Source organism: Lingula anatina, chromosome 2, assembly GCF_051362555.1.
Source record: "Lingula anatina isolate TDL-2025a chromosome 2, LinAna3.0, whole genome shotgun sequence".
NCBI classification, from domain to species: domain Eukaryota; kingdom Metazoa; phylum Brachiopoda; class Lingulata; order Lingulida; family Lingulidae; genus Lingula; species Lingula anatina.
The window spans coordinates 2,403,852-2,421,900 of record NC_141768.1 but is presented as its reverse complement, the minus strand read 5'-3'; the positions used below and the strand labels follow the sequence as shown (position 1 = coordinate 2,421,900).

At 36.7% G+C, this 18,049-nt stretch overlaps 1 protein-coding gene across 12 annotated transcripts in view; it reads right to left on the bottom strand.

Annotated features, from left to right (window-relative positions):
• Nucleotides 1-18,049, bottom strand: part of LOC106156262 (uncharacterized) — a 127,772-nt gene that overhangs the window by 84,233 nt on the left and 25,490 nt on the right. For 8 of the 12 annotated variants that reach the window (XM_087004704.1, XM_087004701.1, XM_087004697.1 and 5 more), the window contains exon 2: nt 10,450-15,094. In XM_087004704.1, the coding sequence (XP_086860830.1) occupies nt 10,450-14,785 (4,336 nt within the window). In that variant the 5' untranslated portion in view covers nt 14,786-15,094. Of the gene's footprint in view, nt 1-1,491; nt 1,793-10,449; nt 15,095-15,498; nt 15,836-16,112; nt 16,173-18,049 lie in introns of those variants that run through there. The other 4 variants (XM_087004696.1, XM_087004702.1, XM_087004703.1 and 1 more) reach the window with 4 other exon arrangements.

Genomic DNA, 18,049 nt, shown 5'->3' with positions numbered 1-18,049 from the left:
ATTGAGCAGTACATTCAATAATAAAAAAGAAATTACAGGAACAGAAAGTCATAGACCCTCCAGAATATCACTGCTAATAATACATGTTTAGCTTCTCTGACATCTTGGGGAAATCAAAAGTGTGATGTATGTTTACATGCTGAATTCCACACGCAAAAGCAGCAAACAAACAAAATATAAATACAGTTAATGGGTATAGCTGTTCTTTTTTTTTCTTTTTTGGCACTAGTGGAGGGATTGAATCAATACATCCAGTACTTAGAAAGTAAAGGTTAGGAGAGCATCTTCTTGTGGTGTCCAGTGTTCAACTGACATTTACAAAACTCTGCGGAATGATGATAATCAAAATGGTCAAGATATCAAAAGCACTTACACATCAATCACGGGTCTTTAGCATTATACAGATGTTGCAAGGACGTTTAAGCTGTTAAAATTCAAGAGAATCATTTTTTAAAAAATTTAACTAAAATTATAAGTTTCACCAATTTATGAGCCTTATAAAACCATTAAATGATACTAATAGATTTAGGGAGTTCGGTGACCTAGTGTGCGTAGATGAGCTTGGAATCTCTCAAAACCATTTTTTTTTATAATAAATGATATATCGACAATTTATTGAAAGGAAGCAAATCATTATAATATATGCCATAATAGCATTAGCCACTGACTAACAAAACATGCATGTAATCTCTGCATGGCAAACCCCATAAAAACACCTCCAGCACCTGCAGAAACTGCTCCTGGATGTTTTAGTTTTTTACCCTCATTTTTTATGTTATTTATTCCTCTCGTAGTGCTGCATTTCCACCTGGAGCTACTTCAGAAATGGTTCACATCTCGAGAGGCAACCTAACAGCCGAAAAAGTCTGCGCAGTCAGATAAAAGGTAGAGGTTACGCTAAGATGCAAGGCTCATATTCTGACACCTCTTAACACCAAGAATTGTGAAAATGTGATCCTTACCATATATGTAACACTGGCAAACTTTGAATATTTATAGAGTTCATTTTGTAAGGACATTTAAAAAGGATTATGAAAATGATAAAAGCAAGATCACTATAAAATTGAATTTTGTTAATTAAGAGATGTTCATGTATATTAAATTGTTGCCATGCGCATGCTTTAAAGTGATATTTGCTTCACTAATGGCATCTGCATCTGCCAAATTAAATTAACATTAAGTACATTATTTTCAATACTTGAAGCATCTATGACAAACTTTTGTTTCAGTGGTAAAGTATAATATCCATTCATGCATCAAAATATTGCTGGTTTGAGAATTAGGAGAGGAATTTAAATTATCCATCAATCATTTGTTTGAAACTTTCCTGTCCATATGAAGTATGTTAGCCAATGCTCAGTTAAGAAAGCAGGTATCTAAAAGGTGATTAATTAAATATAGTTTTACTCAAGCCTGCTCTAGAAACTATATGTACCGTATGATTTATAACAGTGATAGCTGTTGTTAAAAAGTTGTAGTAACATGCCATACCTTTCTTGTCATAAAACATGATGAATGAATATCTGGCTTAAGATGGTGCAAAAACTGCTTGTCTCAAGTTGTAGATCAAAGTAGAAATCCTGTCAGACCATCTCGTCTACACATGGCTACGTGGTTCTGTTACTTAATAGACCATTTCATCCCACATCAATTTCATAATATCCAGCCGTGATTTCCAGTTACTGGGCAGGAGATTACCTATACACATAGGGACAGGGGGTCGATTGAACTCCACAGACCAAGAAACGCTGATAATGACTTCTGAACTCTCTGGCAAACTGGGTTGGTGGTGGTGGTGTTGGTGAACCTGACGTTGGAAATCAAAAGAGGAAAACCCTGCATCTGTGCCGTGACTCAGTGAAGGCTGAGAACGCTGTTGATGTATACTGCCAGATGGGGAACCCACAGAGAACGGCACACAGGCCAGGTAATGCAGAAGTTCATTAGGGACCAGCTCAAAGATACTGCCTTGTTTTTTTAACATTATTATTATTTATATGAGGACTTGGTATGAGATAAGGTGAGATATTGGCTCAACTGTATTATTTGTTTCGGCACTCTCAGAAAAAACATTAAAACGTGAAATTGCTGGTGGTAAAGTCTTTGAAAAGTACATGGTATTTATTCTCTTTTTCTTCTGACTAGACAAATTATTTTAGACACTGGTGAAAACATTCAGTATGAGCTCAGCAGCTCCACAGGTGTAAACTTATTTTTGTCATCTTCAAGACTTGATAAAAAAAAGATTACTGGAATCAGGTAATGTTCATACATGTTATCAGATTGTGCCAGGAATTTATCCTTAATATGTGGCACGGATGGGTTATTGGATCACATTCAGAAATTTGGTTATTATTGTCCATAATGTATTTCCAATCAATTTCTTTACATTTCTTAGTTAGTTTGAACCGGGGACTCACTTAGAGATAAAACTGCGCAAAATGTATAATGTAATTTAAACAATTTCATATGATATATGAGAAAATGCTATAGCATATGAGTTGTGGCAGGTTGGGTGAATAACTCCTGGACGTTCATTAGACCCCCTTTACACTGGACGGCATCCTTTCTGCATCCTTTGTCTGACCATGAATCTGGCATCGCTATGGTCATAAAAAGGAAGCACTGGCATCGCGTTGGTTGCAGAACGAATGCTCGATGATAAGCCAGTTGTCAACGGAAAGTTTTTTTTTTTTACTCTTAAATGGGGCCATACTGCGAGATGCAGAAAGGATGCCCTCCAGTGTAAAAGGGGCTTTAGCAATGCAAGTTCTTTATTCAGAAAGTGAACTTCACCTGCTGGGCTGTGAGGGCATCTCCTTGCTTTAACTCAACCATGCACAGCCTTCAAGGTGCCATTTCAAAGGAGCATTCTTGTCACCAGATTTGAAATATGTGTCTGATAAAGAAGCAGATAATGAAGTGATATTGACTAAATGGTAATGTGAGTATTTCTAGGTGTGTTTAGACTTAAACTGAGACCCGATCCTGTTTAGATCCAGATCAATTCAGCCACCAGACAAAAACATTCATTAACCTGTTATATATTGCTAGTCAAAATGATTTCTGTCACAATAAAATTATTCTTCAAAAGTGGCAAAAGTGTTTCATCTCTCTTCTTAGTTTAGTAAAATGCAACGAACATCTCTATAAATTTTCTTTATCTGAAGAGTCATTCCATTCTTTTAGGTAATACCCGGCTTGCATCTTTGATTTCAAACGAGCGTTACGGTCTAAATAGCCTATAACTAGAAAAATAGACCTTGTTTACCTGAAACCTGCATTACTTCAAAGGATAATACTGACACCTCGTTCTACCATATGTTTGTAACTATATTCATATCAGAAGATAATACCTTCCTTTCCATGTCTAAGTCAGCGATTTTACAAAAAAATGTTCAATGAAATGTGTGCATAACATAAATCATCAAAAGTTACCTAACTGATCCCATTTTCTTTTTTACACAATCAAAAAGTCATTAATTTCATATATGGGTGTTTTAGGCCATGAAATGACCCCAACAATTCTGAGATAGGCTAACACCCATATTTATCATCAAAAGCTGTAATTTTTCGTATCCTATAACACTAAATCTTAATTTATCAGGTTGTAAAATGTGTGAGAGGCAAATTGGAAAAACTTTTACTGTAAATAAACCAGTAAAATGCTTCAATTTGCTAGCTGCTAACTTTAAGAGGAAATTTTTTATGCAAATCGTGCATTCTGAAGTGTATCTGCTATTGTCTTTATTTATTAAATTGTTTATTTTATTTCTAAAATTTGACTTCATATTTAATTCTACCTTTCAAGTTTGCTGTTATTGTGAAAGATAAGTATGACTTTGGTAGGATTACATTATTACAGGGAGACACCTGAGAATAAATATGATTTGATCAATACTAAATTTTGAACACTCCTGGCACCGTATAGTGGCAGGGAGGGGGTGGCGATGGAAAGCAATGTTAAAAATTCCAGCTGCTGTATAATTAATGAAGTGAAACTTAATATATTATGATGCTAATTCAAGAAAAATCTGAAATGTCAGATAAACTGTGAAGTAGTTTGATAGTTGTAGAGCGATGGAGACTATATGCACCACAGACATCTTGCAAATATGTCGTGTGTTGGAAGGGTATTGGCTGATGGAAGAACAAATGCAGATTTTACACAAATTTTTTTCTGGCACACTGTCAAAGTAAGGCCAATACTGTGCTGTATGATGATAAAACTTTGGTATTTATTTCTTAAATAAAGTTTTTATTTGACTGTTTAAAATCTGCCCTCTTCATTTGATTGCACTTCACTGTATTTACATAAGAAATGTTTTGGATTATTGTATTCTATTTAGTATAAAATCTTTTTGATCTTGTTCTACAAGAACCGTGTGGAGGTTCCACATTTATACACCATGTTAAAAGCAATCACCTGGCTACTTAAGTAAATTTGGATAAGTGACTGGGCATGTTACCGACAGCACAAGCCATAATATCCAGCCTCTCAACAACGTAAAAAAGTTTAAGAACAAAGAAAGCTTTTAGACAGGCAACACCTGATATAGATTGAGTGCATGGACCTTTATATTCCCAGAAATTGTGCCATCAACACACCCAAAAATATGGACGTCTGCCAGCCTCCTAGAAATACCAAATGGCTTATAAACACAACTAGCTGGTTTCCAACCAATGTTTCTAAGCAAGGTTGCTAAAACACAAGATCTGTGATCAGCCCATTTATTCCAATTAGCTAGGATGCCTTTCCCTGGAGCCGAGGTTTCAGAGATATGAAAACACTTAGAGGCCAGCCAGACTGTTATTTCCTAACATTCCACCATCTTGGGAGATGGTTATCCTTGAAATATCAGTGATTTTTCTTTGTTGCTTTATCCATATACTTTTTGTCTTCTTTTTGTTTCCTTTGTTAGGAAAATCAAAATTATTTTTTCATTTACATTTTTTATTATATTTTTATTTTGATTAAAAGTTTTTAATTTTTGAGTTAATTTTCATTTTATTATTCATCTAAAACCTGCCATGACCCCAAGATCTTCTGACACTGACATGCAATGTGTGGATTTTATTACATTTTTGTTACTTGTTCCACATTTGAAACCAAACACAAAATGCAGCACTTCCAGGCTTAAAAGAACAAATCCCAAACAAACTTACGGTAGTTTAAATTGTTATTAAAGGTACAATTACTTTTTTGTCAAACGATCAAATCATCAAATTTGAACACCTCATAATCAGGACAACAGACCTAACAACACCTGTATCAAACAAGTAAACAATGGGACACTTCAGCAACAACAGTATCCTGCAGACATTGACAACACAAATGTTAGGAAACATCCCCACAACACTTTAGCCATTAGCAATGTGTGCAACACCTTTGAAACAGACAGTTAAGTTAACGCTGACAACAAAGAACATCCAATTCACAGCAGTCAAGACTGAAACCATTAACAAATTAAAATATCTTAGAAAAAGAACAAAACCTCCTAGAGTCAACACATACAAATGTGAAGCTTCTTTCCAAAACGGCACAAATCATTTATGAAACAATGTAAAGCCTTGTTTGTGTCCATAGCAACATGCAGCAGAATTAAATAAAAAAATCAACGGTAAAAATTTCTCTTACTTGACCAAGCACCACTAAAGCTGTTTAGCCCTTCCTGAAACAACAGCAAAACTACAACTCATTAAAGTATTAACAATGAAAATCTGTCTGTAGCATCATTGGAGACATTTTAGAAAAAAAAAAAAAACTAGTCGGCCTTGAAGCTCTTGTACGTATCCCACTGCACCTATCTACCATCATGCTGTTACACTTTGATTCTAAACACTACACTACACACTACATCTCAAGTTTATGGAAATTAAAATTCACTCAAAATTCAAATGTTAATTGTAATTCTAAAATTCTACAGAGAAATAAAAATGTTTTGCATGGTCAATGTTAGCTTCATAGTAAGCACTAGTGAATGAACTACAAGCAGGTAAAAGAAAATACAAGTAGACAACACAATATTGAGTAAAAACATCTACATCCAACAACAGACACAAAAAGTACAAATATTTCACTTTCTCACAAAAGGCAAATGTTGTCAGTTTTTCACCTGTAACATGAATAAGAAAATAAGATAAAACAATGTGATTTTTTGAAGAACTTTACATTTTATTGAATATAGTTTTGCCTGAAAATGTGCAAAGGAGAGAAATTTGAAGGATAAATTAATCTAGCTATTCTAATGTTAGCACATCATAGCTGGTTTCCATTCAGTAGATGTAAGGCAAAAGGATTTTCAGGAAATTTTCTAAACTAAATATTTGGGGAAATTGGTGACAGCTTTTATAGTAGGTTCAATGTATACAGGTGCAATGGCATACATACAACAGAACAACAAGTATCTTCAGTTTCAAAGCTTTAATAATCTGAATATACATTAGCAAATAATAAAAAAATGCTGCTGAGTACAATACATTTCATTGAGTGAAGTACTTCAATAACAGCTGAAAAAGTATTCTCAGTCCTCAACTTCCAAGTCCCATGCACTGAATGACAATGATTGTGCTTGGATGTACTTCAAATCTGCACTATCGCAATGGCTGAAACTTTCAAAGGCAATGATCTTCATGAGCCAGAATTACTATTTAGACAGAGAAATACATACCAAAATATCTAATTGCTAAAGTATCAATTATGCACATGCTTTAAGAACCCCAGGATAGAATATGAAATTAGAAGAATTTACAAACTCCATCTCACTTCTTAATTTCAATCTTCAAATATTGCACCAAAATATTTTAACTATTCTCCAAACAAACATACACCAAAATTAGCACCAGGGTGAGAAACCAGGAAATGGATATTGTTGCAAGGTGACATACATTTTTGCCCACTAGATATATGATATGGATTGAGAACCTTTTTAACTTTTCACCTCATATCAAGAATAACAGATCAAAAACCGACCTTAAAATTGCTTACAGCAAAAGCAAATACACCTGTAACTTCCTACCATATTGATTAATAATGAGCATATGTACATTTAACAGTATATTATTATTACTGGCATACCAATATTTTTTTAAAGACTAAACAAGTAATATAAAATAAAAATGTGTAAAATGAATGATATATATTAAGTTTTTCATGCATGATATATATAAGTATTAATATATGATTGAACAAAGGTGTGCTGAAACATTCCCATCTTTCATCAAAATCATGTCACTTTAACAGTATTAAAAAAGACACCCTTTCATGCTTCTCTCCTAAAACCTTTTAGTTTAATTTGATTAATTTTTATACATATGGAAACCACTAACAAGAACCCAAATAAGGCAACATTGTTTATGAAGTCTCACATATCAGAAATATCAGAAGTTTACACATACAAATTCTACCTTATATTCATATCCCATTGGTTATACCTTCTCATCATTCCTTTACCCACTGTCAATTAACAGGGGCATCTCTGCACATCCACAGAGAGCAACATGTTTGTCATAAATTCAACAAAGTAAATAAAATCAAGGCTTATGAAGACTCGCTTCTCTGTATTGTAACTGAAGATAAAGAATATATATTCTAAAAAATGTATGACAAAAGAGAAAACCTAGCTAGTAAATAGTTCCTGCATTGCAAATCAAAAATAATTGTAAAATGTACAATGTGAGTATTGGATTTTAAAATTATTGTCACAAATAAAAAAGATGATATATGTTTTGCATTACTTTTTGCTGCTCAGCACCTTGTAATTTAACTAATTAGTAAATATAAACATAATACAATGGTATTAATATAAGGCAATAAGGCAAAATAACCCATATTAGAAATGGAACAAAACATTATTTAACCAGTGCTGAAGCTCCAATAAGCCTTATCATCCACATCAAAGCTGCTTTAATGATTTTAGTTCTATATGTATCAATATGGAGAACAACTAAGTTGGTCTTTCCTCGGTGCGTCCTGAAAAAGTCCAAATTGGATACTTTTTATTATCTACAGGTTGGGAGCAGTACATTCTCCGTACAGTTTATAAATAATCTTTTTCATGTGTTTTCTAATTTCCAAACATTCAAACAGAAGTTCAACTGTCATTTCGATGAGCCCAAAAAACACTTTCACTTGATCAAAGTCATGACAAACTTCACTACATTATTTAAATGAAGTGTTTATTTAATTAACACAATTAAGTAAAGTCCAACATCATTATGAAAATTATGATGTTATGAATGAAATGGAGCCATATTTTAAAATCAGTGAATTGTTCTTAGTTTAAGGCATTTAACAATTAAGAAAAAAATTCATTTTTCACACGTTAGAGGGGGAAGCATCTGTTTGAATAAAGCAGTTGCACTATTAGTTTAACCTTATGGCAAAAAAGACATAGGTAAAACAGAAGTTTGCACAACATTTAAAATCTGAATCATAAACACAAAACGGGTTAACTAAATGTTACCCAAAAGATACAGTCATGACTGTTTATGTATTTTTGATGTGAAGGTTTAGAAAATATAGTTAACCGAACCAAATAAGGCATGCAGAAATTCATTAGCCCTGATAAGCCCCATTCACAACCACAATTGATCTGAAAACTAACATATCGGCAGATCCAATATGGCAGACCAATTATAAAGCTTGTCATGTAATCCCTGCAGGCAATCTGTTAGTCCATGGATCATCTAGTTGTGAATGCAGCCATAGACTTCATTCACATGCAATGTATATTTTTTAAATTCTATTTTCTATTCGCGGTATGTCTTATGATCACGGTCTGTGCCCTGAATATCCCGCGGCGTAATTACTGGCAGCGCGAGCCAGTTACTATAAGTTACTACAAGTAACTGGCTCGCGCTGCCAGTAATTACGCGGCGGGATATTCAGAGCACAGACCGTGATCATAAAGTAGCGCGAATAGAAAATAGATTTTTAGAAAATAGACATTCCATGTGAACGAAGCCTTAGACTCGGGTCTGTAGTCAAGGGTGTTTGGGGGGAGAGTCAAAAGAATCACCCTTTTGGCAAAAAAGGTCTGCTCTTAATCAAAATTTGATCCATATTCTATGCCATTTCCAAAGTTGGGTCAACTAAGGGGGTAAAGGGGTCCACATTTTTAGAAAGAGACCCCCTCCCATTTTAAACAGAAGGCTACAGGCCTCATACTGAATGCAGATAAGTAGAAACAATTGTAAACTTCCATCAATTATAAACTCCTTGTTCACAAAGAGGGGATTAGTAACCAAATGTTTACGTGCAAAGAAAAATATTTCCAAAAGAAAATTCAATAAATAACTTGTCATAAAAACCATTAGCTTCACATGATAAGCTGACAATGAAATAAACAAAATGTACAGTCTTCAATTCCTTAGGCATGCAAGCATATACTGGGAAATAATAAAGGGTTAAAACTGGAAATAATGTATGGTTAAGGAAGTAAGCCATATGAGCAGTATGCATGATACCCCACCATACCAAGTTAACGAGTATGCTAATACAGAGAGACGCAGTCCAAGATAAGCAAGATTTACAATAGTCATCACTGTATTGAAGATTAATACTCGACATTAACAATAACTATTCATCTATCAAAAATAAGACTTATACACTCTACCGGTACACTGTATAAAATTCAAGTACTCTTTTCTATTTCCACTCAAATATTAAGTGTTCACCAGCTATCATAGTGTTGTCTTAGGGTAAATCATTTAACAAGGCATTCCTATTAATAATAATATGAAGTCACCTAACCCATATGTAAACACAATACTGTTTTAATATTTCTTTAAAATGTAATAAAGTGTTCTAAAATGGGAGTGTACATCATCCCTTATCTTAGTAATTCGGCAATTGTGAAAAAAAAACTTTTGCAAGCATGTTTTGATACTCTTCTTTCCTTTTTTATTTATATCAACATACCAAAAAAAAAAATAATAAATTTCACCCTTTGTGTTGCAGATACATGGTGCTTTAAATCAAAGAAAGGGTAGGAAAATAATGTTTATTGTTCAAGTTTTTTAAACATCTGTTACTTAAAAAGAGCTGCCCATTTGTTGAAGTCTGGCATCATAACTTAACAGATTTATAAAATTCTTAATTATTGAGTTGATTTGTAGAATAAGATAAAGTTGTAAAACAATCCTATCGTTTTTTTCATTTTGGTTATCTGAATGTGTCCCAGTTAGCCACTTGGTAATGGTTAGAGAAAAAAGTGCAACCTTAATTGGTGATTGGTTATAGTGCAGATTATGCTCTCTTTACATCAAATGCCCATAATGAACAACCCCAAACATCATTTTCATGCATCAAAAAACGTGCTTAATTTTTTTCAAAATAATAACAATACTGCATGACAGTAACAGGTTAAAATTTAGGGTAAATCCAATTAGCCCTCGCTGCAAGCTACTGAATGTGCACGTGCAAAACTGAGCGAAATCGTACACTACCTTGCTTACTGCGTTTGTTGGTCAGACTTGGATCAGAACCATACATCTGCCTCAGACTGCGTGCATCCCTTGGGTTGATCTCTTTACGGAACGCTTGGCGCTGGGCTTTCATTTTGGCTTCAAAAAGCTGCACCAGCTCAAATAAGCTCTGGTGTGTTTCACTCCCATCGTCAGCACCTAGATCAGATGTACTGTGAGAACGTACCCTAAGAGAGACCCTGCGAGTGTTGTCATATTCAGAGAGAATCTCGTCATCTGAGGAGCAGCTGTCATACTGGGGCCCATTGAACTTGAGAAAAGTTTTTGAAGAGCGAGGAAGCCCCTCCCTCATTTCATGTGACATCATCTTACCATGTGATCCCTCTGATCCAACAGAACTGATGCTTTCTTTACTTTCTGTTCTACTATTGAGAGGACTGGATTCTCTCAACCTTCGCCATGGATGAACAGGATTGCGTGGAGCATTCATCAGTACAAGCCACTTGTACTGCTTTGGATCAAACCCATCATCTTCAGATTTTTCTTCTGATTTTGACTGGTGCATTTTAATGAGCTTCGTTCGTTTTTCATTGCGCTGTTTGACAGTGCGAGGGGTCTGAGTTTTTAATGGTGCCATAGTGAGTACTGATTTATGAGTCTCTTTCTGAATAAGTGTTTCTTTTGTGCCCTCATCTGACACAATGTCGCCATAAGAATTCAACTCAACATTATACATGGACTGATCTGTCAAATCAGGAAGACTTTTTGATGCATTTGGTTGGTTAAACAGTTCTATCATCATGGCCACCCCTGTTCCAGAAGGTTTTTTGGGTTCAAACTTCTTCTTTTCTTTGTTCTCAAAGTTACCACTATTTGGCCTTGGTGGTTTCTCTTTTGTCACATTATAAGAAATTTCCCCCAATGAAGAAGACCTTGTTCTAAGGCTACTTTCATAAACCACTGGCTTATTTGATGATTTTGATCTTGGTAGCTTTGCTTGTACTGGGGACACATCCCTACGCAATCTGCGATATGCTAAGTCATCATGGTGAACATCTGGTTCTCGTTCTGGTCTAAGACGCATGCGTGCTCTAGCAGGCTCTGTGTGACGTGGTCGTAAATAATCGGCCGAAGTTGGAGAAGGAGTATTAGGTGACGGGCATTCCACTTGAGCAGTGTTTGATCGTTGAGCATTCCTGTAACTCATGTCATCGAAAACTGCATCAGCAACAACTGCTCTCGCTCTTGGAGATCCTCCGCGTGATCTCTGAGATAAACTGTCTTGAGATACACTGGGTGACACCCCAGAGGGTAAAGACAAGTAGCTCCCAGATCTGCTCTGAGGCTTGTTACTGTTATCATCACTAGAGTTCTCCATTGCCTTTCTAGGCATGGGTTTTATGAACACCATGTTTCCTTGGACATCCCCTCTGGGGCTTATGTCCTCTTGCTCTGCATACCCACTGTCATGTCTGGACTCTGTGGCCTTCACCTCGTCATCAGAGAGCCATTTTTTAGTATACTCCAGATTACCAGAACCCTGATTTGCTGGTTCAGTTTTTGTTTGATGTTTTTGTAAATTAGATGCAGAGAGGTTTGATTTTGCAGATCCTGACCCTGAATCAGATCCAGCTAAATTGTCCGGACTTCTGAAGGGGACGTAATCTCTTCTGGCAGCACCATCTAAAATAGCATCATTATTCAGATCAAGATTGTCATACATTTCTTCAAGTTCTGTCAAGGCATCCGATACCTTGGCTCTGTGTTTTAGATTCGAAGGGCCAAATATAATGGAGTCAATCTTTTTACTTGCAACTTCAATGGGAGAAGTTGGCTTCCTTTCCTTCTGACTAGACTGTTCAGACTTTGGCACATTTGACTTCATAAGCTTTAATTTTTGAGCTTCTTTTGTTGCTGAACTTGTGGCACCAGTTGAATGATTGGAAGGTTTCTTGTCAGATGTATCTGCAGGGGACATTTTAACAACTGAGATTCTTGGTTTAGGCACAGGTCTTTCCTTTTCAGTTTCTTTTTGCTTATGGCTTATATTTCCTGATTTTATTTGGAACACTTGTTCTTCAACATCTGGTAGTTTCCTGAAACTATCAATGGCATCAGATACATTGTCTTTGTGTGCAGCTGCCATCATGAGACTTGCTTTAATCTGTGCAATATTAACTCGAGGGACCTCATCTGGTTCTTGGTTCTCTCTGGCTAGTTCTTTGCTCTTGTCTACCTCTTGGACAGGTTCTTTTGATTTAGACACACCCAAATCCTTAGAAGTTTGCTTAGGTTCAGAGGACTGCAAAGGCACTTTGGCAGCTGGTTTTGGCGACTGAAACACCTTTCTTGACGATTCTTTTTTCTCAGGTGGCATCTCCCCCTGATTCTTATTGGCTGCCAATACATAGATAGGTCCAGAATAACCTTCTGATTGCACAGGTCTTACCTTCTGAGCATACATCTGTTGAGGTTTGACGGCTTGCTGGCTGGGAGACTGAATCTCAATGATGGAACCATCACGGTCATGTTTGATTGGCTGAAAAGGACTGTGATTCCCATTCTGGTGTGGAGGCTCTGATTTTGATTCGTCACCAAACACAAGATTGTAATGCCAAATACGCTGCATTTCAGCTTCACTTTCACTCCTACTGTGATAAGTATGGTCTAGTTCTCCAACATTTGAGGGATCCCTATGATGTCTGTTCTTTGGGTGTACTCTATGGGTTCCTTTTCCTCCTTCTGATGGATCATACACATACATGCTCTTTTGCCTTGTATGTACAGGAAGAAGCTTTCCGTGATCTTCAGAACCATCTTCCACATATGTGTACAACTCCCCTTCCCTATCTACGACAAGAATCTCCTGGGAGCGTGATGGAAAATCATCAAGAGATTCAACAAAATCCAGCTGCTGAGGGCTTCTAAGGTCTTCTGGCGGGGGATTGACTGAATATGTATAGCTATCCCTGCTTCTTCCTTTAGTTTTTGGTGTAGTTTCTACATAATCCATTTGATCAAAGGATCTTGCTGTTTCCAAAGGATACTGGTTTTCTCTTTCCTCTGAAGTGGGTGGTAACTCTCCAGGAATAGCTACACTAAGTTCCCCTAGGGGCATTTGTCTTGGATCAGGTAATCCTGATTTTCTGAATTTATTAGGTTTGCTATATAATTCTGCTCTTGGGTCTTCAGAAGAGAGTGGCCTTGACTGAAATTCAGATGAATAAGGATCATCATAATTTTTTGAACCAGGGGACTGTTTCTGCTGTCTTTGACTCTCTTGGAATAACTCCAGTTCTTTTTGATAATTGATTTCAGGAGGATCATCTGTCAAGTTAAGTGACCTCTGACTGGAAGCAGCAGGCTGATAACCATAATATTGGTTCTCCTTGTTCTCTAATTGCACATAAGGTCCCATCTCTGCTTTATGAATGGCCTGAAACTCCTGCAGCTGTTTTTTATAATCATCAAATAAAATGTCATCTGAGTCATGTGAACGGGCCACATGACCTCTGTAAGGGGGCTCGCCACCCCTCTCCCAGGTAGCATCTGGTGGGTATCTTGGTGGGGGTGGTCTGGGTGGGGCCTCCAAATCTGTTTCAGGTCTATACATTCTCTCATGAGGTAATTCCCCAGGCCTGGCCGAGGCTGGATAACTCTGTGGCCTCAGATGAACATACTCATCTTCCCTCCTCCTCACTGGTGGTCTATACCCATATCCATCAGCACCATACCTTATGTTGTAGTCCATGTTATGTCTAAGCACCTCCTCAAACTCTGAGTCAGTATCAATGTACTGGTGTTGCTTCCAGTAGTTATGATATGGACTTGAGGGGTGATAGTAGTTATCAGGCATGCTGGGATCTGGTGGACCTGGATGATAGGGTTGAGGTGGACCTCGACGGTATGCTGGTGCTGCCTCATCTGAAGCAGTGTCTAATTCACGTCGCCGCCGTTGTAATTCAGCAAATTTATCCATTTTTTCTTTGATATCGGCACTGCGGCTCCTGGGCACCTGGCCTCGCTTTGGAGAAGGAGGTCGTCCACTGGGTGACCTTCTGTCACCATGGCGAGTTGGCGAAGGTGATTGAAACCTTCTCTTCATGGACGGAGATGGTGATTTATCTTCCCTTCGATAAGCTGCTGGTGATGATGGATTATGCTCTTTCAGCCTGGGTGGTTTTGGTGGAGGAATCCCACCACGCTGATCCTGTGGCCACAAACGTTTTGCACTACTATCCATATCTGAATCACTTGATAAAGGATGAGATCTCTTGGTGGCTGTTTTACTATCTACAGGTGGAAGGAGACCAGCCTGGTGCCAGTACAGATCATTTCTCCTATCCATTGCATGCATATCAGTGTGTGAGTAATAGTATGGTTTACGGTCAAAACTTGCATATTGGTCTACCTGGGAGTATCGATGCTGATCTGCTGGTCCACCTAAGTGAATAGCTGGTTGTGACTGATAACGGGCATCTTCTATGTCTGATTTTGGTAATTTGTGCCTCTTGTGACTAGGCTGATTCGGGGGGCCATAAACATAACGCCTTCCGTCAGGAGCTAGATACTGAGCTTGGTTGTCATGGTAACTGTATCGACCATAGTCACGATAACCATTTTGTGGAGGATGCCCTATTCTGTCATGGCGATAGTGCCCAGGATGCTGAAAAAAAGTTTCTGAAGGTTAATTACATGAAATTTAAATAATCACCAAACCACCAACAAATAAATCTTCAATGTTGTGTAATCTCTAAAATAGCACATATTCAATCCAAATATGAAAATGCAGTTTTGCTAAAAGGAAACATTCAATTGAATACAAAATAGCTGTATTCATTCATTAATGACACAATTCCTACACTTACTCACATATGTTATCCACAAGATAATATATGCACTTATTTTGTAACAGATTGAAGTTCATACAGTAGAAAAAAAATGTTTTTCAGACTTTGGAACTTGATGGTAACACTGTGCTCTTGTAACCCTCATCTTGCCCCTAATCAAACAATGAAAGATAAATACTGCCATTCAAACAAAACAATGAAATCTTTAAAAATAAATAACCTCTTCATATTTCAAATCCTGTTTTTTTTTCACATCATACAAGGGAAGAATAACATTCTCAGACAACACCACAACTGGTCCGTGAGATACAGTGTGCCTTCCACCAAGCTGACTGGCCTAGCTGATGATATCTAGCTGATTCCGTCCCTTATCATCTCACCTGCTTAATGTACAGAGAGGCCACAAACAGAAGTACATCAACTCCAGCACATGTACCTCTGTCAAACTGTTAAAGGACCGAACCTTTGCTTTATTCAAACTTGCATGTTGACAAACTCCACCGGTCAATAAATTTTCCAAGTTAACATTAGCTGGTATCAGTCACAATAAGATCACAGGACAGCTGGGCCATAATCACCGCGACCTCGGGTCATTTATGCTTCCAAGGCCAATTTACCATGGCTGTTTGACCCTATTGTGTACCTGACTGCCCTTTAATGGACAATTTACCTCATACCCCAGAGAGTATCTATTGGGGAGAAGGCACAGTCTCTTAACCTACTTAAAAGAACTTAATTAAATTTAACCATCACCTTCTATTGACCTTAATGTTAATCACAAATGAATTCAATTTAAAGTTAATAGTCTCAGATGATTTCAATTAAATAAATTACCACTTTCCACTTGTTTGGCTTTCTCCACCCCAAAAATCTGTCCATGCTTAGAGGGTGAGAGCTGAACCAGTTATGAAGACCCCTGTTCTGTGTTGTGTGTTATTTAGTTATCTCTAGACAATTGCATACCAAACACCTGCTATAAAACTTCACATTTGCATTCTGAAAGTTAGCCTTGGGCTCTACGTACATATGAAATGTTGCCACACTTCCAGGCCTACAGTTTAAATGGTTTAGCGCCTGTAGCAGAATGTACCGGCAAAATGGAGACACTTTGTTTAACTTTTCCACCATTGGAAAGTATTAGATTTGCAATATTGAACTGATTTTGTAGGATTCAACAGGGTCCTGACATTCATTAATTACATGGCTTAAACCTTTAAAACCTTCAGGTAAAATACATGCTTTATATTCAAATGTACTTCAAAAGCACATGGAAAGTTGAGTCCTATATAAAATATACCGTATCAACTATACTGCCAGACTGTGGCTGACTGTGTGAAATCATAACTAAAGAATCCACTACCTCAAGGTATTAAACTAATTCAAATACTTCCCCCACCCTGATTATCTTCAGTAATGGGATAGTAACCAGTGAATTAACTGTAGGCATATAGCGTTACCTGCCATTTTTGGCAGAGTGCCCCATACAATGATACATATGTATCATTATCTGGCTTGTTATATAAAAAAATAAGTGCTACTTGTACTTGGCCTCATCTTCCTAAACTTACTGTATTTACACTGATCACTAACATGTACAGGTACAAACAATTATTGATGATAAGGATCAGAAAAAAACAATAGATGCCAATTTCAGAATGTATAATTATCCGTCTTGTGTATGGCTGATGTATATCAATTTCTTGTTGCTTTCTGCTAGAATGTGGATCCAAAAGTGTCCACTTAAGTCTTTTACATAGAAGTCAAATACACTGTATATTATTGTGGTTATGCTAACAGGGTTGGCTCCGTCACAATTAACTCCAGTACATGAATTCTGAATCAATTAAGACCTTTTATGATGATCATATAACAAAGTAACTGTCTCCATAAGCATAAATGCACAATCTCCTTAGTATAGGTACAGAGTAGTTAATACTGTACTCCCTCAATTGCCTTGTTTATGATGTAAAAAGGACTCTTTATTTCACAGACTTGGATGACACAAATGTTTTAAAATTAACCTACAACAGGTTATCAAGCAATCCATTGCTTAATTGCTACATGAATCAACCCAAGCGGATTCTGATCTCCTGAGAAATAGCCACGTGGATTGATATGAACAGTGTACTGGTACTAGTACATGCCTGGGTACCTATCCACACTACTGTAATACATGATGCATAGCTACCACCCAGAAGGAGTATTATATACACTATGTCAATCAGTTCTGCTTGCCTGTTGATAAAATCTTCCCAACTGTCTCCAGTTTAGAGTGATAGTAAAGTTACCAATCCCCCACAGAAGAGCTGATTAAATCAAAAATACAAATATTGAAAGTTTGTTCGGAATGTGTCCTGCTGTGAAAAAGGGAGTGTGTTGAAGTGGTCAGAATAAACAAATTCTCATTAAGCTTTCGATCCTGGTTCAATGAGATTTTCATCTTGCATTCATGGTTCCCAGAGGGCCATTTGTTTTAAGTATAACAATTTAAATTTTTTTTAAAAAACTTTTGCACTTGCCTAACTTCAGGAGGTGACTTTTTCACACTTGGCCAACACTTTATATGGCTATAAGCATTTTTTCCATTTTGACACCATAAATTAAGCCACAAAGCAGGTCTCTGTAGGTCAGATCTAAGACCCATGCATTCAAATTTTCTCATACAGGAATAATCTAAATTGAACAAACATGCAATGTGTTTATCTCAACAATTTTACAAATCAAGTCATCATGGACTGAAATTTACCACTCAAAATGATTTTCCTGTACTA